General features: G+C 29.9%; 3 protein-coding genes across 3 annotated transcripts in view; 1 reads left to right on the plus strand and 2 right to left on the minus strand.

Annotated features, from left to right (window-relative positions):
* Nucleotides 1-2,531: 2,531 nt before the first annotated feature.
* Nucleotides 2,532-8,393, minus strand: LOC107446599 (inactive peptidyl-prolyl cis-trans isomerase FKBP6). Its single transcript, XM_016061283.4, has 4 exons — nucleotides 8,218-8,393; nucleotides 7,472-7,697; nucleotides 3,831-3,961; nucleotides 2,532-3,610 (listed from the first exon to the last, which is right to left on the minus strand). The coding sequence occupies exons 1-4, from the start codon at nucleotides 8,253-8,255 to the stop codon at nucleotides 2,671-2,673; spliced, it is 1,335 nt and encodes a 444-aa protein (XP_015916769.2). The 5' UTR covers nucleotides 8,256-8,393; the 3' UTR covers nucleotides 2,532-2,670.
* A 2,732-nt stretch (nucleotides 8,394-11,125) lies between these two features.
* Nucleotides 11,126-18,621, plus strand: LOC107446602 (inactive peptidyl-prolyl cis-trans isomerase FKBP6-like). Its single transcript, XM_016061286.3, has 4 exons — nucleotides 11,126-11,588; nucleotides 12,040-12,265; nucleotides 15,452-15,582; nucleotides 15,805-18,621. Exons 1-4 carry the CDS (start codon nucleotides 11,551-11,553, stop codon nucleotides 16,532-16,534), a joined length of 1,125 nt encoding a protein of 374 aa, XP_015916772.2. The 5' UTR covers nucleotides 11,126-11,550; the 3' UTR covers nucleotides 16,535-18,621.
* Nucleotides 18,622-21,680: 3,059 nt separating this feature from the next.
* Nucleotides 21,681-25,175, minus strand: part of LOC107446583 (antizyme inhibitor 2-like) — a gene marked incomplete at its 5' end in the record, with an annotated part of 12,237 nt that continues 8,742 nt past the window's right edge. The window contains 4 exons of the mRNA XM_071181817.1: nucleotides 21,681-21,862; nucleotides 22,952-23,172; nucleotides 24,172-24,278; nucleotides 24,477-24,648. Coding sequence (XP_071037918.1) covers nucleotides 21,769-21,862; nucleotides 22,952-23,172; nucleotides 24,172-24,278; nucleotides 24,477-24,648 — 594 coding nt within the window. The remainder of the gene's footprint in view (nucleotides 21,863-22,951; nucleotides 23,173-24,171; nucleotides 24,279-24,476; nucleotides 24,649-25,175) is intronic.

Below are 25,175 nucleotides of genomic sequence, written 5' to 3' on the forward strand. Positions count from 1 at the left end.
ATTTCGGACGAATAAAAAAAGAAGCGTCCGCCGACGACAAAACTTAGTTTGTTTATATCTGTCTTTCTTCCTCCCCCCTAGGAAGGGCTTATTCAATCATCAAAACAATAATGAAGATAAACAAATTTGTGAAGGGTCCGATTAAAAGATAAGTTATTGTGTGAAGGGTCCGTTTTTATGAAAAGATATTTTGCGAAGGGTCTGTTAACGAACCCAAATCTCTTCTAAACAGACACCTGAATGAGCGATACAGGAAATCCTGTTGATTATTACATAGGTGCTAAGTTATTTTAACGCCAAATAGAACATACAAACTGGATTATTCATTCCAATATAGTTACCGAATTTTTTTTTATTCCAAGAATATCACTTCAAAATCATTTCTGAGGTTTGTAAATAAACATTTTTCTTTTGACAAAGATAAACCACTATTTCTTTTAAAATTACCTGTAAAACATCTTGAATTTTCTATAAAGAAATAGTGACAGGACCACCTATTCTTATCCTAGATGGCTTTTGGCAATATCTATGGTCAAAAAGTTGGTGAAACAATAATTACTTTCTTTATTGAGAATTCGAATTGTATGCTGAATACAAACCAGGAAAGAGTATTTAGTATGCATTCATTGTCTTCATAAATTTTTAAAAGATTTTAATGGATTAATTAATATCTTTTTTGTCTGAAAACTATCTTCACTCATTTCGTGAAGTGTTGTAGTAGATGGTTTATTTTGGAGATAAAATACATGTTATTTGCATATTTATTGATTTTATTTTTTCGTACACTAATCAGTTTTCTGAGCTTATTCGTAACCAGCATAGCGCCATTGGCTTTGGGCAGATTTTTAAAAAAAAAGTTTTGACTAGATTTGTAGTGTATTATCAAAATAAGCCTTAAGCCTAGTATTTATAAGTAAATATTTTGCTATAGTTTTGAATACTGGCATAACATAAATTTTTCAGGGGTCGTACTGAGTAACGACTGTACTTTCGATTAAACATTCTAAATCACACTGTACTAAAAGTCTGTTAATAGCATCAAAGAAATACATTCTTTATTACTTTTCATCTATGGCAACTGATAGAAAATTTGATAGGGCTGTTTTGTCAGTTTCATGATAATTTTAGAATGCGGCTTTATTAACCATGGATTTTTAGGTAGTTATTTAAAAATATACAATAGATAAAGCCAGAATTCAAATATTTATTTTTAAGAATTTATGCTTTAGAATGCTTAATGTATTTGCCTATTAAGAATATTTTAAGTAACTATGTTTATAAGAAATTCTATTTATTTTTAAGAATTGAAAAAACTGACGACTTGGCACAATGATTATAATAATAAAAGTATTTCATCTAACACTTTTCAAAAGCTAATTTTTTTTTCGAAACAAATTCTTTTTATCCAAATGTTAATGTAACCTTATGAAGATAACTTATAAATGATGTTTAATTTAAGAGTTGACAAGGATACAGACCAATAACTTTTGATCAATTTTTTATGGTCCCACAAATTTCAGCAATTTTGTTGATTATATATATTTCATTTATAGCAATGCATGATATCTTATTCTCATAAGTACATGGGTGAGATGAAAAAAAGGTTATCGACAGGATAGTTAGTAGAGATTGCGACGATAAACAAACTGTCGCAACACGAGATTCTCTCAAAATCTTCCTACCTGTGATGATGATCATAAGACTAATTTTAATGAGCAAAAGAGAGCAGAATTCTTGATTTCTGCCAAAGAACTTCATAATACACAATTCATTTTGCTTAAAATTAAGATGTTGATAAATTATGCATAGAATTAACACATAGTTATAAATTAAATCAGACTAAAACAAGTCTATTATACAGACAACCTTTATTTCAAAACTATTTACAAATATAAGTAGTCATTTTCTTTTAGTAAAAATATCACACTTGATAGGTTGAAGATGAAAATTATATGAACAAAATTAATATGAGATTGAATTACATTTTAAAATAAAACAAATCTTTTATTGTAAGAGAAAGAAAAAAATTTCACACCAAGAAAATCCCCGATTCTGAATGATTTACATTATAAAAGAACTCGCTGAAAAATTATTTAAACTCTTTTAATAATGTAACTGAGAATTCAATAATAAAATGAATGTCTCAATTGCTCAAAAACATTTTTAAGCAACTTCTGAATTACTAAAATACATAACCAACTTGATGTACAAAAAAAAAAGGAGAAAAGTTGAGTAAAGGTTTTATTTATGACATTTTAGATAAGAAATTTTCCCACATTTTTTTTTGATTTTNAGAAAGACTTCTAGAATTCAAAAAAATGAAGCGTATTGCATTGCACAAAAAAAAAAAAAAAAAAAAAAGAGAAAAGTTGAGTAAAGATTTTATTTATGACATTTTAGATAAGAATTTTTCCCCACATTTTTTTTTTATAGTTCACTTTTAAAAAAAATTAATGGGGTGATTGACTGTGAACATAATTCAATATCACACAATAGGTAGAGACAATAACCTAAGAGATGCAAATCAAGTGCACCTAGTAATTCAGATCTGACTTATTATTACTTATTGATTTAAAACAAATCATTAGATTTCTCTATTATTGATTAAATGCTCAGCCATATACAATAATGATATTTCTTATTTACAGATGAATATTTGATAAAATATTTTTAGACCCTTTTAACAATTTTGTTGATTTTAACACCAGCCATAATCTTGGAAACAAATGCTAAATTATTCTTCTTAGCAAGTTCTTTCATTACAACAATTTGATCTTCAGTGTATCCAGAAGAGAAAGTTAATTCTTTTTCATCAGATTCCATGAATTCATTTATTTGCTCTAGTACAATGTCAACAAACTCCTGCGTTTCAGGCAACACTTGTTCTTTCGCTGCATCACTTTGTTGAGAACCACCCAAAGCATATTTAGAAAATCTTTTTTCCCATTCATAATGTTGATTCCGTTTTTGTTCTAGTTTAGCTATAGCTTCATTTATGCTTTTAGCAAATGGTTTCTCCTTTTTTGCTTGGCTTAGGTAATGTTCGGCTCTTTCGTAATCACTTATCATGTGCAAAGCGCATCCCATTCTAAACAAACCTTTGGGATTTTTGGGTTGTATTTTGAGAGCTAAATCAGCATAAATGACAGCTTTATTAGGAGTTTGAATATTAATATAGCATTGTGCGAGATTCAAATACAATTTTAGCAAATAGCCATTCCGCTTTTCGTCTTCTTCTTCATTAGCTACATTAACCTCTTGGAGCATGTTAGCAGCTTTACGATACCGGGCAATAGCTTGTTTATACAGTTTTTTATGGAAGAGATCATTAGCCATGTTGTGCTCACAATGGTAAACAGCAACAACTTTTTCAAATGACGCCTTCTTCTGGTCTTCTGGTGCCATGTCCTCAAACTCTATGGCATCTTTACTATCATAGAAGTTCAATACTTCAACCTCATACAATATCTCGGCTGACGGAGGGATTCGAGGGGGACAGCCCATGGCACCATAAGCATAGTCAGGGCTGACCAAAAATCTTGACATTTCATCTTTCTTCATTGTTTTGATGGCTAATTCCAAACCAGGTAAAAGGTTATTGTCCCCAAATCTAAAAGAAAGGTAGATAATTCAGAAAAGTAATATCACAATTTGGTAGTTCATTAAGAGGCGGAAAAGATGAAAATTGATTCTATTTTTAAAATAAAATATCCTTATAAACAGCAGTTAAAATCTGTATTTTTATGGTTATAGTAAAGAAGTAATATAATTGGTCAAAATTAATAAATAAATGCAATACCATTTAAGTTCCGAGGTAGGTAAGTACTTACAAAAACTTATAAGGTCTTTTTCTCAAACGTGTAGAATCAAAAGGCTCTTTTTGATTTTCTAAATAAGCATCATAATGCATCATCACCACAGATTTATTAGGAATGAGTATGCCTGATCCATGTTTCATAACCTAAAATGAACAATAACATGAGGATAACACACAGGATTAAAAGAACAAAACTGAAAATAAAACTGCGCAGCTCAGTACTTCTAAATTGTGGATGAATCTTCCATGTTTTTTAGAGTTACATTCCATACAAATTTTCAGAAAATCTTCATTGATAAAAATTGTCAGAATCACTATTTTTACTAGTGAGTAAAAAAAAAGGTAAAAGTGATTCTGGAAATAAATTAAAAGATAAAAGTGATTCTGGAAATAAATTAGTAATAGTACAAAATGAAGTACAGCCACATGAACATTAACTAAACTTAAGCACTAGTTAAAAATGAAATAAATGTGACTTTGCCGGGCCTTGAAATATATTTGACCATGCCAAAATCTCTTGCCAGTAATTAGAAAGCATGGTTCTTTAACCAGAGCCAGAAAAAGGCAGGGGCATACGGGGCAGTTGCCCCGTGCCCCACATCAGAGGGCCCCCCCCCAAATAGAATTGAAGGTTTATTTTAGGTTCCCTTCCTTAATGAACTTTTTTTTACATAAAATATCAGCACAGAGTAAAATTCGTCAGTTTTACGCCATCTCCTTCATTAATCTATCGTATGAACACAAAAAATCGGTATTTCATAAATCCATGGCTATCAAGTGCGGAACTCAACTAAATTTTCACAATTATTCTGGAGAAATGTGGCCAATCAAAAACCTGTATTTTTATAAATCGCAAAATGCGATATGTTCGCAAAAATACAGGCTTCTGGTTCTGATTGGCTTAAGTGAGCCATCGTAATTGCAAAAACTTAGCTGAATTTCGCTCTAATGTCAGCAAGGATCTGAATTTTTTGTAGCTAGATGACAAAGTTAACAATCAGAAAACTGCATTCGGCATGATGGATATAGAATTGTAGGAAAATCAATAAAATGTAAAGAACGATATTTCAACAAACCATTGAACGGGAGGGGGCTTTATAGCTATTTTAAGTTCTAGTCAATTTTCTTGTTATATATGTATAATGAGGTGAAAAATTTAAATACCCCCTTAAAGTTCAATTTATCATTACTGAAGTAGTGAAGCAGAAGGAGAGAGGTAAAGAAGTTTTTGACCCGGACCCCAATTAGGCTAAGTCGGGCCCTGTCTTTAACATACTCAGCATTAACCCCATTATTTTCCTTAGGTGTTAGCCTTCCTACTTATAAAACCACTGGATTATAAACTTAGGTGCTTTTTAAAACCAAATCTACAAGAATAGAATCTTTAGTAAATCAAAACATACAAAAGCCATCCTTTAATAAAATGATTGATGTTGTGTTATAAAATCAAGCTTATTAAAGAGCATAAGTTTTAAAATTGAATGAAAATAAATTATGCATTTTCTTTAATGAGTATTAACCTTAACTTTCTCCCAAGCTTTCGTTTAAAAAAATTTTTTGTGTTGTTTGTTTGCTACTTTTTTTTCAGTTAAAATAAGCAAGCTTATATTATCATTTTTTACGTATTTTCATGAAACCACAATCTATTTTCGATGTCTGTTTGTTTAAATAAAAAAAAAGTATACAAAATAACATATATGCAAATCAAAATAATGATTTGTAAATATTTTTTTTTTTGTATCAACAGCTTGTTATGTTTGTAATCAAAATCTAAGAGACTGAATAACTTTTACTTTTTTTAAAAGCCCACCTTTTTAAATGATGTAATGCAGAAACAATATTCAAAACGCTTTTATTTGTTGATAAATAGGTGAGACTTCCGTATCTTGATCTGTGGCAGAATAATCGTCAAATCTTACTAACTTCCGAGCAGTGCCCTATGAGAAACTAAAAAAAAAAAAAAACAGAAAGAAACCAACTTGAAAAGTATAACTCATAGCCACCCTAGGGCAAACGCCATCATGTTAATTNAAAAAAAAAAAAAAAAAAAAAAAAAAAAAAAAAAAAAAAAAAAAAAAAAAAAAAAAAAAAAAAAAAAAATACCCACCTAATTTCTTTTATTATCTAAGAACAGATTTTACACTTATTCCATATTTCCTTTATTTTTTTTTAAAAATAAGGGGGGGAATGCTTTTCAGTGTTATATACTTAAAAAAACAATTTGTCCTATATTTTTTCATATTATACAAATTTGAGTTTGGTATTTTCATTGTTCCCTTGAAATGTAGTATAGCAAAGGCCAATTTTTAAATGAAAACTTAATTTCACTAATTGCTTGGTTTAGATGGAGTTCAATGACCAATTAATTTACATGCTAAGATATAAAAAAAAAATATATTTTAAATAGAGTAATATTGATGGTTTTTAATTTGCTTTTTAACTTTTTCGAACCAATAGTTTTCCTTGCTTTTGTTTAAAATTAATTTGGCCACTTATTTTCAGTCAAAGAGTACTTAAAATTATTAGAAAACCTCATTACTGTTACTTTGTTTCCATAGCAAAGAACAGTCCATTTTCATAGAACGATATTTTATTTTTTGATATTTGTTTATTTAGATGATTTAAAATAAGATGATATAAATAAAATATATGACTTAAAATTGTTTTAAAATCTTTTTTGTGGCTTTTGTTGCTTATTTTTTAAATTTTTTTTATTTTGTGTGGTTTGCTACTTTTTTTTCAGTTAAAATAAGCAAGCTTATATAATTTTTTACTTATTTTCATGAAACCACAATCTATTTTCAATGTCTGTTTATTTAAATAAAATAAAAAAGTATTCAATATAACATATATGCAATTCAAAATAATGATTCGTAAGTTATTTATTTAAATTTTTTTTTTTGTATCAACAGCTTGTTACTTTTGTAATCAAAATTTAAGACACTGAATAACTTTACTTTTCTGTAAAAGCCTACCTTTTCAAATGATGTAAAGCAGAAAAAAATATTCAAAATGTTTTTATTCGTTAATAAATAGGGGATATTTCCGTATCTTGATGTGTGGCAGAATAATCGTCAAATTTTGACAACTTCCGGGCAGTGACCTGCGAGAAACTAAAAAAAAAAGAACACAAAAAGAGACAAACTTGAAAGGTATAACTAGTAGCCATCCTAGGGCAAAGGTCAACATGCTTTTTCTTTGAAAAAAAAATTGCAAGTTTAAAATCTATTTGGCACTTAAGCAATTGTAGTTGAAGGGACAGATCACGATAAGTAAAATGCAGCTAATTAACATAATTACTTAAAATTGTATATTCATATATGCGTTAATCATGGGTAATTCAATTTGAGAGCTACCAGTCATTTTTAAAATTTCTCCTACATTTTTTGGTTATTTGTGAAAAATCATATAATATTTTTTATGGCTTTCCTGCTAGGACTCCTTAAGTGTTAACATGTTGGTTTATAAATTTTTTTTTAACAATAAAATTTTCTTATTATCAAAATGTTTTTCGATATGAAAGTCCAGATATAATTTTTTAACAGCAAATCATTCTGAGCAAGAACACAAATTTCATGCAGCAATACAAGAAAAAATAATGTTAATAAAAATAGGGATCTAAAAACTAACAGATGAGAAATACATAAATCCTACCTCTTTCAATATCTTTTTATCACTGGTGACAGGTTCCATCCTTTCTTTGTAAACAGAAAAAGGTTCATTAGCTCCACTCAAGAGTTTTGGTTTATATTCATTTTCAAGATTGGCAATTTCATCTTTAAATGTCTTAAATGTATCATCATCAAAATATGATTCATTTTCCGAATCTGAGTAGACTTCATCGTTATCAACTTGAAACTCAATACCCTTGCTCAATTCGCTGAAAATATATAGAGAATTCCAACAAAATAAAAATCTACCGTACAAGAAATAAAATCTTTGTAATTCAACTTACATTTAAACAACTAAAAGTAAACATATTTCTGAAATATTTGAAATTATTAAAGATTATCGGGCATCGATTACGCTGGACCATTATATCTCAGGAATGGTAAGAAAGCATGGATAGCTCTTTTTACTTGCGCAGTTTATAGATGTCTCCACCTTGAACTCGTTCAGAAATCGTTAAGGAATATGGGAGAATATTACTCGTTATGGAAGAAAGATAAAAATACCAAATAAACTGGACTTGAGAACTATAAAACATTTTTACATTAGGACATTAAGAGTTAAAAATTTCTTTATAATCAGAAATTGTTGCTAAACAAAAAAAAATAAAAGTTTAAAATTTATTTTGTTGGTGGGGGAGGATGTTGCGGGTTAAGTTCGACTTCAGAACAGTGTGGAAATATTAAATTTTAATTTATGTCAGAATAGGAACATAAAAAGATTTTACTTACTCTAGTGTAATTTCTTTATTTAAAAAAAGTTTTTCCATCGTCGCTTTACAAATGCAAACAGTTGTATATGAATTAGAGAAAAGAAATCCAAGGAAATATACAAATAATAAATGCAAATAATTATAAACTTTGTTTCACCACTCTTGCGAAAAATCCTAGAACAACCACCAGATGCTTTTGGCGGCTTGTTTTTGTTCATGATTTGTTGTCCCTTTCTATTTAATGGGACACAGGCGCGTGAGGTCACGAATATTGCTTACAATAAATTGGGTGGCAAGCTTACTAATGAAAGTCTATGGGATTTTGATGTCTCTTGGGGAAAAATGAACAAATTAAACATTTTCTTCAATTTTTTAAAAATAATAACGGTCAATTTTCCTGTTGAGTTTAGTTATAACAAACTATTAAGTAAGTTTCGTGCAAATTGTGACATTCTTTGTATGAAAAAGAAAGGATGATTTTCATGGGTTAGTAAGTGAGTTCTGTCTCTCCTTAGAGATGTTGTTTATTATGACTCATAAAAGAAATAGTTGTTGATTTTCTACTTTAGATGTTAATAAGGTAGATTAAGTATATCACCTGCATCATAAAAAGAGTAAAATAATGACCAATTTCTTTTTTTTTATTTTGCGTAATATTTACTTTGTTTTTGTTGATAAACTTCCAGGCGGCACATCTTTGAAATGTAAGGTATTTGATGATATTTATACAAATACACATTGCTATTAAGGTATTTTGTATAATAAAAGTAAAATTTATTAAAATTAAAGCCAAAAATATAACAACTATATCTTATATGAATCATAATAAACAATGTAAAGAGAGACGAAACTCTCTTAAGGTGTCAACACACCGAACGCAACAGTGATGCGAAACACGATTTTTCTCCTCTGTTGCAGTGTGTCTATTGCAAGTGATTGCAAGTACTTTCACACCGCATGCAACAACAAGCCTGTTTCTTGGCTAGCGTACGCGCACTTTTTTTCTGTATCTAGTTTTTGTTTCATACCTCATTTTATTGTTATTTTCACCGAAGTAAAGCATCACTGGCTGCGGTCAGTGTACGGGTGGGTGACCAATTGGATCAGTCTGCGTAGAGACCGAGGGTGTGCGGTGTTGGTCCTCGTTAAACTGTTCTACCTTAAAGTACTCGACTTCACGTGCTGGTTGTCGGGGTACCGAAGCAGGGGTGCCATCCCCTTTGCAGAGGATCGAAATTATGGTGGCATGTCTTCGGATCATCCTCAGGGATGTTTCCCAGACCGTCGCCAATAGCCCATTGTGCAGCTGTAGTGCGACGTAAATGAACTGCAACTGCAACAACAACTGTGTTATATATATGCATTATTTTAATATTTATATTATTTCATGATTTCAGTACAAGATTCTTCATAAATTGCTGAAATAAACTTTGCTTCACATCTTTACAAATATTGTATCAATAATTTATACAAAAATTATTTAATTTTTGTAATGTTTGTCTTATTTTTTGTCTACCAATTTTTAATACTTAACTAAACTTTTGATGAGAAAAAAAATGCTTTTTTTTCTGTATAATTTTTTCCGGCTACGTATTTTTATTTTGTAAATAAATTAAATTGCTGTAATATTAAGTAATTCAAATAAAGAAAGTTAGGAAAAATGAAAAACAGAAATTATTTTATTATCAAAAGTCTTGTTAGGAAATTTTTTTTTTCAGAACATTGTTGTGAACAATATTTTGAATATTACAAATACATCAAGTTCATTTTATATCAACTTTACATTCTATATAGAAGTGATAAAAAGGATTTTATTTCCATATGCAAATGCTTCAATGTAGTTTTTTCTTTCAAGTTGATAGGAATTTATGAGATTAATATTTCACTCTACGGAATTTCCGAGTGGTGTCACTTACACAACACTTTAAAATGGACACCTTTTATTATTTAGTGACCTTTAAAATATGACCATGAGATACTACTTTAAGAAAAGGACAAGAATGTGTAGATGTTTTTCTTTTTTCATATTTACTTTTATTTCTCACTTTAGCATAAAATTACAGTTTCAAAAAATTGTAAAAAAAAAAGAGAAAAAAAAATATTGCATCACGCTTTAAATATGCTAGATTTCTTTTTCCTGCTGAATGGTACCGTCGCATTAAGCCAAGCATAGACAATCTGACAGAACCACTGGTTGCTATATTTTACAACACTCCAAATAAAAATTCCTGGAAGATTGGTTATGGTACCTCAACTATCAACGATAAGCACATGAAGCCTATAGGATAACAGAGAAATATAATAAAAATTTTATTCGTAATTTCTGTTCCTGAATCTGGTCCATTCACTTACTTGGCTAAAAATTTCAAATATGTTCCTTATCTTCCTTGATTTTTTAAACTCCCGAAAGTTTCTTAGAGCAATAAAATGAAAATATTTAAGTAGGAAAAAAGTAGTTTTTTTCATCATTTCTTTATATATCCAATTTTATCCGATAATGACGAACAGAACTGAGTCTTAGCATACTTCCATAGAATAACCAATTTACACTAAAAAAATACAGCTTTTTTTGTTCGTTAGAAATGTTTTATTTTTTAAGCTAAAGATCGATCTGATTTCATGCAAATGAAAATTTATATGAAATCCATAAGACTCATCAATTTTTTCATATGAAGAATATCACTTACGAAACTTGCATAATAGTTTTTAATAACTGTACTCAGCAGGAAAATTGACCATTACTATTTTGAAAACTGAAGAAAATGTTTAATTAGCTAATTTTTTTAAAAAAGATATCAAAGTCTCATAGACTAACATTTTAGTAAGCTTGCCACCCAATTGATTGTAAGTAAAGCTCGTGACGTCATGTGGCCGTGCTCCATTACTTAGAAGCGAACAACAGACCATGAGCCGAACAAAAGTAAGCCGCTCAAAGCAGTTGGTTGACTTTTCGCAAGACCACGAAACTAAAAGTTTATTATTATTTGCATTTATTATTTGTGTATTTCCTTGAATTTCTTTTCTCTCATTCATATACAACTGTTTGTATTCGTAAAGCGACGGATGGAATTTTTTTTTTTATAAAAGTAAATTACACTACAGTAAGTAAAATCTAAAACTGGTTGCATCAGTTCTCCGCATCAATGATTCCTTTATTCCTTGGCCATCAGAATAAGAGATCTTTGTATGCCAAAGTTCCTTAGATCTCCTCCTTGATTTTTTGAAACTGAGGTTCCTTGACTAGTTCACTTCAGTGTAACCTGTAAGTCATTGCAGTTTGTGTATTTCCTTGGAGAACGCTGTGTTTTTTTTCATTCATATATGGGAAACTGTTTGTATCCGTAAAGCGACGATGGAAAAGCTTTTTTTAGATAAAGAAATTACAATAGAGTGAGTAAAATCTTTTTATGTTTCTATTCTGATATAAATCAAAATTTAATTTCAGGTTATGTGTAAGTGAATAAATATTTTTCACCCTGCCTCTGTTAAATCCAGAAAAAAAATTGGGCAAACTTGACAGGTAAAACTCACAACTACCTTGAGCAAGCCATTTAACATATTTTGTTTTTTTCTAAATGAAGCAACTGGTCTGTATCATTTAACGCTGCGTCGAGATTTTCGTCTGGTGCGAAAAGGTGCTCATATGGAAATATCCCTGAACGTTATTTTAACAAAGGATTGCAAGTTTGACTCTTAAAAAAAGTCTCAATAAATATTTCCACGCCTTAAATAATTTCAAATATTTCAGTAATATGTTTACTTTTAGTTGTTGTTGAATCATAAATATTTTATTTTTAGTACGTTAGATTTTTAATTTGTTGAATTTTCTATATATTTTCAGCGAATTGTGCAAGGGTGTTGAGTTTCAAGTTGATAACGATGAAGTGTTCTCAGAATCAGAAAATGAATCATATTTTGATTCTGATACATTTAAGACATTTAAAGATGAAATTACCGATCTTGAGAATGAATACAAACCAAAACTCTTCAGTGGAGCTTATGAACCTTTTTCTGTTTACAAAGAAAGGATGGAACCTGTCACCAGTGATAAAAAGATTTTGAAAGAGGTATGATTTATGTATTTCTCATCCCTATTTTTATTATCTTCGTATTATTGCATGAAATTTGTCTCCTTGCTGAAAGATTTTCCCTTGTACTTCCTGTTAATATATATATACACTCTCATGTAGAGAAAACATTTTGATATTAAATTTTTTTTTATTATTAAATATAATTTTTAAAAAATAATGCCTGAGGTTTATTAAAATCTCCTTGAATCTGAGGACATTTGATTTTATGAACCAACATGTTAACACTTACAGACCTAGCAGGAAAGCCACAAAAAAATATAGGGTTTTCACAATTAAAAGGAATCTAGGGGAAATCTTGTAAAGCAAATTATCCATGTTAACACATATATAAATATACAATTTTAAGTAAATATGTTAATTAGCTGAATTTTACCTGTTAAAAAAAACAAAAAAAACATGTGGACATTTGCCCTGGGATGGCTACGAGTTATACCTTTCGAATAGGTCAATGACTGTGTTTTTTTTTCTTCGGTTTCTCGCGGTCCTGTGCCCGGAAGCTGTCAAGATTTCTCAATTAATCTGCCACAGATCACGGTACGGAAATCTCTTCTATTTATGAACAGAGAAAGACATTTTTGAATATTTCTTTCTGCATTATATCATTTAATAAGGTGGGCAATTTACGAAAAAGTAAAAGTTATTCTGTGTCTTAAATTTTGAACAGAAACATGACAAGCTGTTGAAACAAAAATTCTTAGGAATAATTTTTTTTTGAATTGCATGTGCGTTATTTTGAATATTTTTTTAATTATTATTTAAATAAACAAATATTGGAAGTAAATAAAAATTGGTCATATTAGCTTGGTTATTTCAACTGATTAAAAAGTAACTAACAACAAAAGCCACAAAAAATTTTTTTTTTTGAAAACAATTTTAAGTCATGTAATTTATTCAAATCGTCTTCTTTTAATTGTTTTTTTTTTATCATATAAAAAAACAAATGTGTGTCAAAAATAAAATACTGTTCTATCAGACTGAATTGTACTTGCCCATAGAAACATAGTATTAGTAATTAGGTTTTCTCATAATTTTAAGTACTCTTTGATTGAAAATAAGTAGCCAAATTAATATTAAATTTTGAACAAAAGCAAGGAAAGCTATTGGTTCAAAAGAGTTTAAAAAAACAAAAAAATTAAATACCATCAACATTACTCTTCTATTTATAATAAGTATTTTTAGTATATTAGCATGTAAATTAATTGGTCATTGAACTCCATCTGAACCAAGCAATTAAAGAAAAAATATAAGTGTTTATGTGAGGATGCTTATTTAAAAATTAACCGTTGCTATCCTATATTTCAATGGAACAATAAAAATACCAAAATTAAAACTTCATATTACGAAAAAATATAGTACAAACTGTTCTTTTAAATATGTAACACTGACATTTAACAAGGCATTTAATTTTTTCAAAAATGAAGGAAATATAGGGTAAGTGTAAATTCTGCTCTTATATAAAATAAATAAATAAATAAAATAAAACAGAGGAGGTGAGGGTTAAAGTACTTGTGTATTGTTATTCGATTTGCAGAATTTTAAATTGAAGATTCGGAAGCTTTCTTTGGAGGTTAGAAAAGTTTTTGTAACTTTCATAGTGATTGAACACATCAGAAATTTATTTTTCACATTCAGATCTTGTCATTTAGGCAATTTGCTTGGGCTGCCAATTTTCAGTAAAAAAAGAAAAAAAACATGTATTCTGACTGAACTATAAAGCATGGACACAAAGTAGTTTCCGAATGTTTATCAATATTCTGCTCCCACTTTTTTTGTATCATAAATCAGTTCACTTTTGCATTGTGTCTTTTATTCAACCTCTCCCTGCTTCATTCTTTTTTAACTCTGACCTTTCAATTTCTCCAAACACTGTGATCAACATCATCAGGCCTTTTTGGAGGGGAGGGGAGGAGGACCAGCTGATACAGCAGAGCTCATTCTAGGCAGAAAAAAGGGCAGGGTGCAAAAGTTTAAAAAAGGGCATTATTATTCTAAAAAGGCAATAATTTGTATGGGCTTTACACATTCTATTAAAAAACATTGTCAATTAGTAAAAGTATTTTTTTTAACTTTACTAAAAGTAGCAAAGCAATCATATTAAATACCCATTTTTTTAAATAAATTAACATATAAATCGAGTTAATGAGCTAATTAGTTTAGTAATTTATTTAAAATGCATGCATATATTAATAAAAAAATAAATGTATGTTTTTAAGTGTCTGTAGTTATGATTTAATAATTAAAATGATTAATAATAATCATGATTTAATGATAGTGGAAGTAACTGCAAACTTTCAAAGACAAGTGCAACAAGGGGGTGTGATGGCTATTTCTCCTTTCCCTTATAAATCTATGTATTGACAGCAATGACAAACTAAATAAAAAGAGTTTAAAATAACAAAAGTTTAAGAAATCCATTGTAGAGTTTGGGAAAAAATAAATAAGTGTTGAGGAAAGAAAGGGTAAAAAGGGTTTGGAGTCTATTACATCAGGGCACTAATTTACTTCAGGGGCAAGAGGGTGGATTCTTTTGATTAAAAGGGCAGCAGGGTGCTGCGCCCTGTTTACCCTGCCTAGAATGAGCTCTGATACAGTTAGTTATTTTTATGCAGAATTTTTTCAAAACTTGAGAAAGACAAAGTTAAGGTAAATAGTCATAGAAGAAAATGCACACCTTTTCCCCCTTCACTTTTAAAATTTATGCTCTTCAATAAGCTTGAATTTATAACATGACTTCAATCACTTTATTAAAAGATGGTTTTTGCATGTTTTGATTTACTTAAGATTCTGTTCTTGTAGATTTAGTTTTAACTGTTCTGAACTTTTACACTATTAAGTAATATGACCTGTTAAATAAATTTCTAATTCCTGGCAAGAGATATTGGCTAGGTCAAATATATTTCGTTTTTAACTGGAGCTTTTAAAGTTTAGTTAATGTTCGTATGGTTGTGCTTCTTTTAGTATTACCAATTTATAATTTATTTTCAGAATTACTTTTATCTTTTTTTTACTAACTAGTAAAAAAAGTGATTCTGAATATTAGAATGAAACTCTAGAAGGTTCGTTCACAGCGTTTCCATAAGTACTGAGATGCACAGTTTTATTTTCAGTTGTGTTCTAATTTTTTAATCCTGTGTGTTATTTAGATGTTATTGTTCATTTTAGGTTATGAAACGTGGATCAGGCATACTCATTCCTGATAAATCTGTGGTGATGATGCATTATGATGCTTATTTAGAAAATCAAGAAGAGCCATTTGATTCTACACGTTTGAGAAAAAGACCTTATAAGTTTTTGTAAGTACTTACCTACCTCAAAAATTAAATGGTATTGCATATATTTATTAATTTTGACCTGTTATATTACTTCTTTAACATAACCATAAGAAAATACAGATTTTAATTGCTGTTTATTAAGATATTTTATTTTAAAAATTGAATCAATTTTTATCTTTTCCCCCTCTTAATGAACTATCAAATTATGATATTACTTTACTGAATTATCCGCCTTGATTTTAGATTTGGCGACAATAACCTTTTACCTGGCTTAGAATTATCCATCAAAACAATGAAGAAAGATGAAATGTCAAGGTTTTTAGTCAGTCCTGACTATGCTTATGGTACCATGGGCTGTCCCCCTCGAATCCCTCCTTCAGCCGAGATATTGTATGAGGTTGAAGTATTGAACTTCTACGATAGCAAAGATGCTATAGAGTTTGAGGACATTGCACCAGAAGAGCGGAAGAAGATGTCATTTGAAAAAGTTGTTGCTGTGTACCGTTGTGAGCATAACATGGCCAATGATCTCTTCCGAAAGGGACTGTGTAAACAAGCTATTGCCCGGTATCGTAAAGCTGCTAACATGCTCCAAGATGTTAATGTGGCTAATGAAGAAGAAGACGAAAAGCGGAATGTCTATTTGCTAAAATTGTATTTGAATCTCACACAATCCTATATTACTATTCAAACTCCTAATAAAGCTATCATTTATGCTGATTTAGCTCTCAGAATACAACCCAAAAATCCCAAAGGTTTGTATGGAAAGGGATATGCTTTACTTATGATTAGTGATTACGAAAGAGCCAAACATTACCTAAGCCTAGCAAAAGAAGAGAAACCATTTGATAAAAGCATAAATGAAGCTATAACTAAACTAAAACAGAAACAAAAACAGCATTATGAGTGGGAAAAAAGATATTCTAAATATGCTTTGGCTTGTTCTCAACGGAGTGATGCAGCAAATAAGTGAATTCATGGAATCTCATGAAAAAGAATTAACTTCCTCTTCTGGATGCTCTGAAAATCAAATTGTTGTAATGAAAGAACTTGCTAAGAAGAATAATTTAGCGTTTGTTTCCAAGTTTATGTCTGGTGTTGAAATCAATAAAATTGTTTAAAGAGTCTAAAAATATTTTATCAAATATTCACCTGTAAATAAATAATAACGTTAATGTATATGGCTAAGCATTTAATCAATAATACAAAAATCCAAAGATTTCTTTAAACCAATAAGCCCAGACGCAGAAAGTGCTTAAAACTGTGATGTACATCGCAGAACAAACTAAGTCCTGCAGAACAATTTGTATCTTGAATAAGTGACAGCGTTTTCATGTGAACCCCCCTTACCCGCCCAACTGCCTCCGGTAGTCTTGCGGAACAATCTCCTACCCTAATCTCGTACATTCTTCTGCAGACCATAATGACCTAAAGTTTTAAAAGCTTCCCCTGATGATCTTGCAGAACATTTCCTCCCACCTCGTCCATTACCCCCACTTTCTTTTCAAGCAATGAATAGATAAGGATAGGACACTTTCCCACTGACTTTTGTAACTATAGGAACATCTGAACTGGTCACCAGCACAATGTATCACAACTTGAAACGCCTGCTAATACAAACTTCAGTAAAATGTCTGCAGGTGAGTGTGATAGAGTTGCTTACTTTGAATGCGATGCGCATATTATTTTGAAAAATTTAAGAATCAATTACCTGAGACAACATCCTGGGAAAACTGTAAAATACAATTTGATTAGCGAAAAAACCCTGAACAATTTTCAGCACATTTATCAGTAATCTCCCTCTTTCATATTTTTGCCATTCTGCGGAGGAAATGAATGAATTAGCTTTTGGCTATAACATTTTTATAAAATGGCTGTATCAGTTTTTAACAGACAGCAGGAGAAATCGATCACTATTTTTTATCAAGATAGCTTCTAAAGCAAGCTGTAAAAGAATTAAATTTCCAATTTCATAAAGTTTATGATTTTTATATTTTCCATACCCATTTCAGAAGCAATTTGTGAATCGTGGGGATCCACGATTGACGGAATTGTTTCTAAAAGACCAAATGTTTTCGATGGAGGAGTTGTTGGAACAACAGACCAGCGAATGTTTGTGTTTGCAAATGGTGCACCATCTAGGCCCTTGTCCCTTCGAAAGAATTTTTAGGCAACCCTTATTTTAATGTTCGGACCTTCATATCATAGGCATTTTATTAATAATTCATCATCATCATCAACAAAATTTTATACTTCAAAAGTGATTGATAGTAACAAATCAAGAATATTTGCCTTGGTTTAAAAAATAATGTAGTGCATCTGTGTATGATCCTGTATTTTAATACATGAAAATATAGTATTTTAGCGTAAAGTTGACTTTTTTTTTGCTGTGAAATGCTTGCAGAACATTTGTATAAATTAATAAGTCCTGTTGCAGATCATTTAAAAGTATTCTGCTTATGGGCCAATAAGTAATTGTAAATCATAGATCTGAATTACTAGGTGCGCTTGGTTTGCATCTCTTAGGTTTTTATCTCTACCTATTGTGTGAGATTGCATTTTTGAGATTCACCTTATTAATTGTTCTTTCAAAAGTGAACTGCAAAAAGAAAATGTGGGAAAATTTCTTATTTAAAATGTCATAAATAAAATCTTTACTCAGCTTTTTTTGTACATTAAGTTTATTATGTATTTTTATAATTCAGAAATTGCTTAAAAATGTTTTTGAGCATTTGAGGCATTCATTTTATTATTGAATTCTCTAGTTACATTATAAAAAGAGTTTAAATTAATTCTCAGCGAGTTCTTTATTAATGTAAATCATTCAGAATCCGGGATTTATTAATGTAAATCATTCAGAATCTGTGATTTTCTTGGTGTAGATTTTTTTTCCTCTTACAATAAGAGATTTTTTTTTATTTAAAAATGTAATTCAATCTCATATTAATTTTGTTAATATGATTTTCATCTTCAACTTATCAAGTGTGATATTTTTACTAAAAGAAAATCATTACTTCTATATTTGTAAATAGTTTTGAAATAAAGTTTGTCTGTATAATAGACTTGTTTTTGTCTGATTTAATTTATAACTGTGTGTTCATTCTATGCCTAATTTATCAACTTATTAATTTTATTCAAAATGAATTGCATATTATAAAGTTCTTTGACAGAAATCGAGAATTCTGCTCTCTTTTGCTCATTAAAATTTGTCTGATGATCATGACAGATGGGAAGATTTTGAGAAGATCTCGTGCTGCGACAGTTTGCTTATCATCACGAATATAAATGTAGATTGGTGTGGTTATAAATTCAAGGTGATGATTGTGTATACTATTGAATTAGATACCCACATTTATTAGCTAAATACAATTAAAATTCTTGTCCAATTACCAGTAATTAAATCCTCTGTAATTTCAGAAAATGTTGCTGGATTCATATGCCTCAAGAGGAAGCTTGATTATTCAGGGAATTTAAAATTACCATAAAAAACCCCAAAAAAAAAATATTTTTTTGCTGAAAACTTTGGATATTGGAAACTTAAGAGAATTTTTTATTTTCTAAAAGATTTTTTTTTTTAATTTTTTTATTTTTATTTGAATCCCTTCCTGCCATATTATAGTTTAAAAGGTGAAAGATACTTATGTTGCCTAACAACTGCACTGAGGAATATATTACTCAAAAATCCCCATTTTCAGGGAGAAATTACTATTATTACATTATTTTTTTCCTCAATTAATTTGTCTACTGGAATTATATCTTCACGAAGAATATTATTACTTATTTCAATAAAATACAGTGAGTAAGAGATCGTTAAGTTTGTTTTTAACTATTTACATTATTTATGATCTGCCTGCCTTTTTCTTTGATAACATTTGCCTTTGGTTCATGTCTCTAAAGTTTTTTATTTACATTTCTTCCGTAGACTGGATCACTAACTACTTTTAATGGACATAACTATCAAATTCCTTTGATTACTCTAAAGCTAATGCTGATAGCATTAAAATTGCATTTCATGTGACTAATGATTCTAAATTCGTGGTTCTTGAAATGTTCCGAATACTCTCTGAATTTAATCCTTATAAAATAAAATTCTTAATTTATTAAAAAAGTGAATTTGCATGCAATTATAAAATTTAGTTTGAAGGCTTACATTCTATTGTATTTTTGCTTCATTATTGTAAAATTAAATGCATAAAATATACAAGAAGGTGTAATTTTAAAAGTTGGCATCGAAAAATTAAATTTTATTAAACACAGAAACTTTGAAAAAGAAATTAGAATTTCCCACATTTCTTTACCCTTTTTTTTCCAGTGAAAAATCGGCTAACACACATAATTTTTTAATTTGGGTGACTTTAAAAATTAGATTTTGGATAATTTGTTAGAACTTAAGTAGTTAGTTTTTTTGATCAAAAAATAAATATTTGCCTGCTTAAATAAAATTTCGAGCATCAAATCTCTACTAAGTATCCTGTCAATAAGCTAAAAAAAATATTTTTTTTATCTCATGTACTTATGAGAAAAAGATATCATGCATGCTAATGTAATAATATATATAATCAACAAACTTACTTAAATTTGTGTGACCATAAAAAATTGATCAAAAGTTATTGGTCAAGATCCTTGTCATCGTTTATAAGAAATCTTCGAAAGGTTACATTAACGTTTGAATAAAAAGAAATTTGTTTTCAAAAGAAAAAAAAAAAATTAGCTTTTGAAAAGCGTCAAGTGAAGTACTTTTATTATTAAAATCATTGCTTCAAGTCGTCAGTTTTTTCAATTCTTAAAAATAAATATAATTTCCTTTAAACATAATTACGCAATAAATTCCTAAAAATAAACAAATTCATTAAACATTTTTATAATGTATATACTATATANTATATATATATATAAAACCTGTAAAGCGGATAATTAAGGTTCATGTAAGCAACAGAGCACCCCAAGATTTTTTTTTATTTAATGAGTCGTCGCACTTGTTAATTGTAGCATAAAGATCTTACTTTTAAGACAAATTTGCCAAATATTCTTACCAAATACTCTTATTATTAGGGAAAAAAATATTAATCGTATGCTCTATGGAATTAACAGTAGTTGCTTACATATTCTTCAGATTATTGATTTTCAGTTAAATTATTACTGTTTTTTTGGGGGAAACTTGCATTTTTTTTAAAAAAAAAAGAGTTATTAATGAAATAGACACATAATAAATAAAAAAAAAATTATTATAAATATATCGCCAGTAATATAAATAAAATTACTATAATTTGCATCGGTTTTTGTATCTATGATACAGTTTTCTATTGAGAAAAATGTTAATATAGAAAACGAAGCATTTAAGAGGCTCCCACCATTACGTGCAGTTCACTTTAATGCGTTTCTAAAGATCGATGAAAGCTGGAATCGAAAAATGATTAACATCGCTTTCTTAATATATTTTCTACAAAAAGCAGAACTAAAAGCCGAAAAGAAGAATAAAACTTTGCCAGAGAAAACAGAGTAGAAATAAATCTATTTCATAAAGATAATAAAACTGAGAAGGGAAAACGGTATAAAAGCACCTGAAAAAAAAAGATGAGAAAAACAAAACATGAAAAACTTCGGTAGCCGAGGGTTGCGACAGTGACCGAAAGAGGAAAATCAGGGCTATGAAACATGCTTTAAGCTTATGAAGTTTTTCCTATTCCTTTCTGGTCCCGCAGTGGACTGATCGTTAAGACACGGTTCTCATCAGATCACCGAAGTCAAGCATCACTGGCTGCGGTCAGTGTGCGGGTGGGTGACCCACTTGGATCAGTCTGCGTAGGGACCGAGGGTGTGCGGTATTGGTCCTCGTTAAACTGTGCTACCGTAAAGTGCTCGACTTCGCGCGCAGGTCGTTGGGCTACCGAAGCGGGGGTGCCATCCCCTCTGCAGAGGATCAAAATTGTGATGGCATGTCTTCGGATCATCCTCAGGGATGTTTCCCAGACCGTCGCCAATAGCCCATTGTGCAGCTCTAGTGCGACGTAAATCAACAACAACAACAACAACAACAACAACCTATTCCTTTCTGCTTTAGTATCTTGGAATTATTTATTTCATGCTGATATTTATGCTTAATAAGAAACACAGCCTAGTTCTTTTTATATAAGAGATATTTATTATGATTAAAACTGTTGTTTGAAAAATTTGAAGAATTTTAAAGCTACGAAAAATCTTGAAATTTTATGAAGGGACTTTTTCACTTTCTATAAGAACTACGTTGTTTCCAAGGAAATCTGTTACTTCTTCCAGGTTTTCAATCCAATCCAGATTCAGTCTGGAAATAATAAGAGAAATGGTTGTATTATATTAAGCGAGACAAAGGAATGGTGGGATCAAATATTAATTATGCACAATTTTTCTTAATTAAGAAAGCTGTGAATTCTAAGACAGGGATGTCGTTAATGAGCAATTGAAGTACTATTTACAAATTTTCGAGTTAATGCTAATATTTATTATAATAATTTAAATGATTACTCATACTATTTATAAATAAGCTATTTATACGATCTGGTTCTTTTCTTAGACAGGATCAGCTTTAAAATATATCCAGTGTATGAAATCTAAATATAGTAATCTAAATATATATACTAAATATAGGGTTAACAACTACTAATGTTTAAATCCGTAACCTTGTAAATTTGAACCCAATCCAGAAGACAAGGGAACTTCTGGATCAAGTATAGAGAAAATTTACCTTCGTGGAACTAGCCTGCATTTGTGTTACATGGAGAGGAAAACCACGAAAACTTCCCCCGATTAGCCATGATCCGTCTACCACTGAGGATATTATACATAAGCACTGTGGTCTGTGCAAGCCAGGTGAGAAATTTGTTTCGACCATACATTGCTGGGATTCGAACCCGGAACAGTCTATCCCCTGAGTCACCACGGCTCTGGAAATAACTGTTGACATGTTTTAAGCATTCAAAAATAGACACCCGTTTTCAAAACTTGTCAGATGTCAATGAGAGAAAACCAGAGTGATTTCTTGAGCTCTGGAAATGCATTTTACTTCGCTTTGCCCCTCTCGGCTACTGTGGTTTTTCTTGTTCTGCTTTTAATCTTTTTTTCCTCTGGCTACTGTGGTTTTCCAGTTATTTTTCTTACCTTTATTTTTCCAGTTTTCATTGGCAACTATAAGTTATATATTTCAGACCACTTTCGTTTCTTTTCAGTCATGTCTGGCAAGGCTTGAAAATGGGCGTCTGTTTTTCAGCGCTTGAAACTTGTCGACTGACATTTCTAATTCTTATATTTTTGAAGGGAATGAAGTTTCTAATCAAGTACCGGATCAGTCTCTTAGCTCATAATATAAGTTTTAATTAATGATATACTTAAAAACAAAAACTAAAAATTTTTTTACCTTGAATTTTTAATAAATACTCTCTTGGCTTGTGGAATCGGAACAATCGTAAATTGAGAGGCCAGAGCTAAAGTGTATGCACCCATATTTTCCCATACTAGATATTCACCATCATTTAATTCAGGAAGGGAACATTCTTTAATTACATAATCTTCACAGCAACAAGTTTGGCCCCATATTGTGCTTTTATAAATTGGTCTTTTCTTCACTTCTTCTTGTTTCTATATAAGAATGAAAAAAAATTACAGATTGCTATCCAATAACACGAGAAGACGATGATCACAGATACACAAACACGTGAAATTCTATATCCGTGTGTCAAAATATTTAATTAAAAAATCGAAATGTAATTAACCATGCTGAAAAGGCTAAAAATTCGATAAACAACTCCCAAGGAACGCTTGGAGAACGAGGTGGATTTACGACGAAATCGTCGCGAATTGAGTACGTCAAAAAATTATTACTCAAATTTGACATTCACGTGTTGTATCAACATCCTAATAAAAATATCGGAATTTGGATAACCGTGTAAAAATGAAAAATAGTTAAGATAACTGCCAAAAAACAGACAGAAAGTAACGACGGAAGAGCAGTGAATCATTCGCATCAAAAAGTGATTACTCAAATTCGAACTTCGGGTGTCACTTACCGTTTTGAAAATACCGAATTTGAAAAATCATATGGAGATCGTAGAAAAAATGATAAGTAATGATAGAAAAAAAATGATCGGGAAAAGATAAGGATTAAGGATGGCATCATCGTTAATCGAGAGCATTAAGAAGTAATATATTTTATTGGGTATTCACGTGTCGTAATAATATCAGATTAAAAATATCAGAATTTGAAAATTCAGATGAGAAAGAAGAAAAAACTATTAAAAATCCAGCCCATTAGATATTATTAGCAATTTTTGCATCTGCGTTTTCTGAAATTAATTCTTTTTTAAACTAGCAATTTGCTACTTGGTTGTCGACGTAATCACGCTCTGTTCTTTATTTTTATAAACAATGATTTTTCCGAGTTAAATTAGATTTTTATTAGTATTAATTCCTCATTCATTAAAATACATATTAAAAAGGGATGTGTTTTGTAGCAATGATTTTCCCCCACTAAAATCTCTTTACGTTTTAGGATGAATTATATAAGCAAAATTTAAATTGAACTTCTGATAATAAAAATTCTTTAAATTGAAAAATGTTAACAAAAAAATTCAAACTTACTAAGAAAGGTCTGGCATAAATATCGTAAAGCTCAAATTGCCTAAAGAAAGAGGTATAATATCCATCATTTATGAAGTACTGCCTTTTTATTTCATCATTCTCGGTTTCTATAAAAAAAATATCAACAAAATAAAGAAATAATTAAGAAAAATTTATTTTCACTTTGATTTCTAAAAATTAAACTGAACTAGGCATTTAAAAGAAACTAGTTTGTTGCTGAAGGCGGTTAGTTAATGCTGCAATAATTAAAAATTTATATATTTTTATAGCTGTCAAAATATAAAATTTAATATTGTTTGAATTACCATTTTTATCTTTGTTCATTGGATGTAGGTGCTTTTTGACAGACCTTTTTCCAAGTATGCATGTCACATTTCTTTGAGCGGAACCAACAAAGTAACATCCGGGCTCGGCTATCACACGAACACTGTTGTCCGGAAAATATTTTTCAACACTGTTCCTAATTTCTGATGAGACCTACGGTAAGAATATCGCGTATAAGAGTGAAGAAGATAATATGTAAGAACATAGTATTATAATTTGTATGAGCAATTATGAAATGAGCACATGCAATTGTCATTTTTGTTTAATGTCTAATTCTGAAATGTATAGTTAAGCATATGTCAACGCAAAGTTGATACAATAAAAAGTTCTAACGTTTTCTTCATTTTCTTAAAAAGAAAAAACATGTTTGATTTTAAGTTTTGAATTTTTCTTTAAATATTTGCTTATAAAAAGGTTCTTTAAATTTTTGCGAAAAATTTTTTGTCTCTGAAATCAGCGCTATACGAGGGTTGCTATTTATTTCTGGCCTAATTTTGAAAAAACAAATATGTAGGATCGAAATTGGTTTTATTGTTTTTCAAAATATTCTCCATGATGGATACACTTTTGCATGCGTTTGAACCAATTTTCAAAGCACTTTTTCCAGTCCGATTGAGGTAACTCCGAAACATGCGTTTTGAATGCATCAACCGCTTCTTCGGGGGTCGAAAATCGTTGTC

Source organism: Parasteatoda tepidariorum, chromosome 6 (genome assembly GCF_043381705.1).
Source record: "Parasteatoda tepidariorum isolate YZ-2023 chromosome 6, CAS_Ptep_4.0, whole genome shotgun sequence".
NCBI classification, from domain to species: domain Eukaryota; kingdom Metazoa; phylum Arthropoda; class Arachnida; order Araneae; family Theridiidae; genus Parasteatoda; species Parasteatoda tepidariorum.

What these genes read in the sequence shown, in the direction of transcription:
- LOC107446599 (XM_016061283.4), bottom strand. Translation starts at nt 8,255, where the DNA reads ATGGAAAAACTTTTTTTAAATAAAGAAATTACACTAGA. An exon ending in AATAAAGAAATTACACTAGA is followed by an intron (nt 7,698 to 8,217) that starts GTAAGTAAAATC and finishes ATATATTTTCAG; the next exon opens with CGAATTGAGCAAGGGTATTG. An exon ending in AAAAGACCTTATAAGTTTTT is followed by an intron (nt 3,611 to 3,830) that starts GTAAGTACTTAC and finishes CCTTTCTTTTAG; the next exon opens with ATTTGGGGACAATAACCTTT.
- LOC107446602 (XM_016061286.3), top strand. Translation starts at nt 11,551, where the DNA reads ATGGAAAAGCTTTTTTTAGATAAAGAAATTACAATAGA. An exon ending in ATAAAAAGATTTTGAAAGAG is followed by an intron (nt 12,266 to 15,451) that starts GTATGATTTATG and finishes TGTTCATTTTAG; the next exon opens with GTTATGAAACGTGGATCAGG. An exon ending in AAAAGACCTTATAAGTTTTT is followed by an intron (nt 15,583 to 15,804) that starts GTAAGTACTTAC and finishes CCTTGATTTTAG; the next exon opens with ATTTGGCGACAATAACCTTT.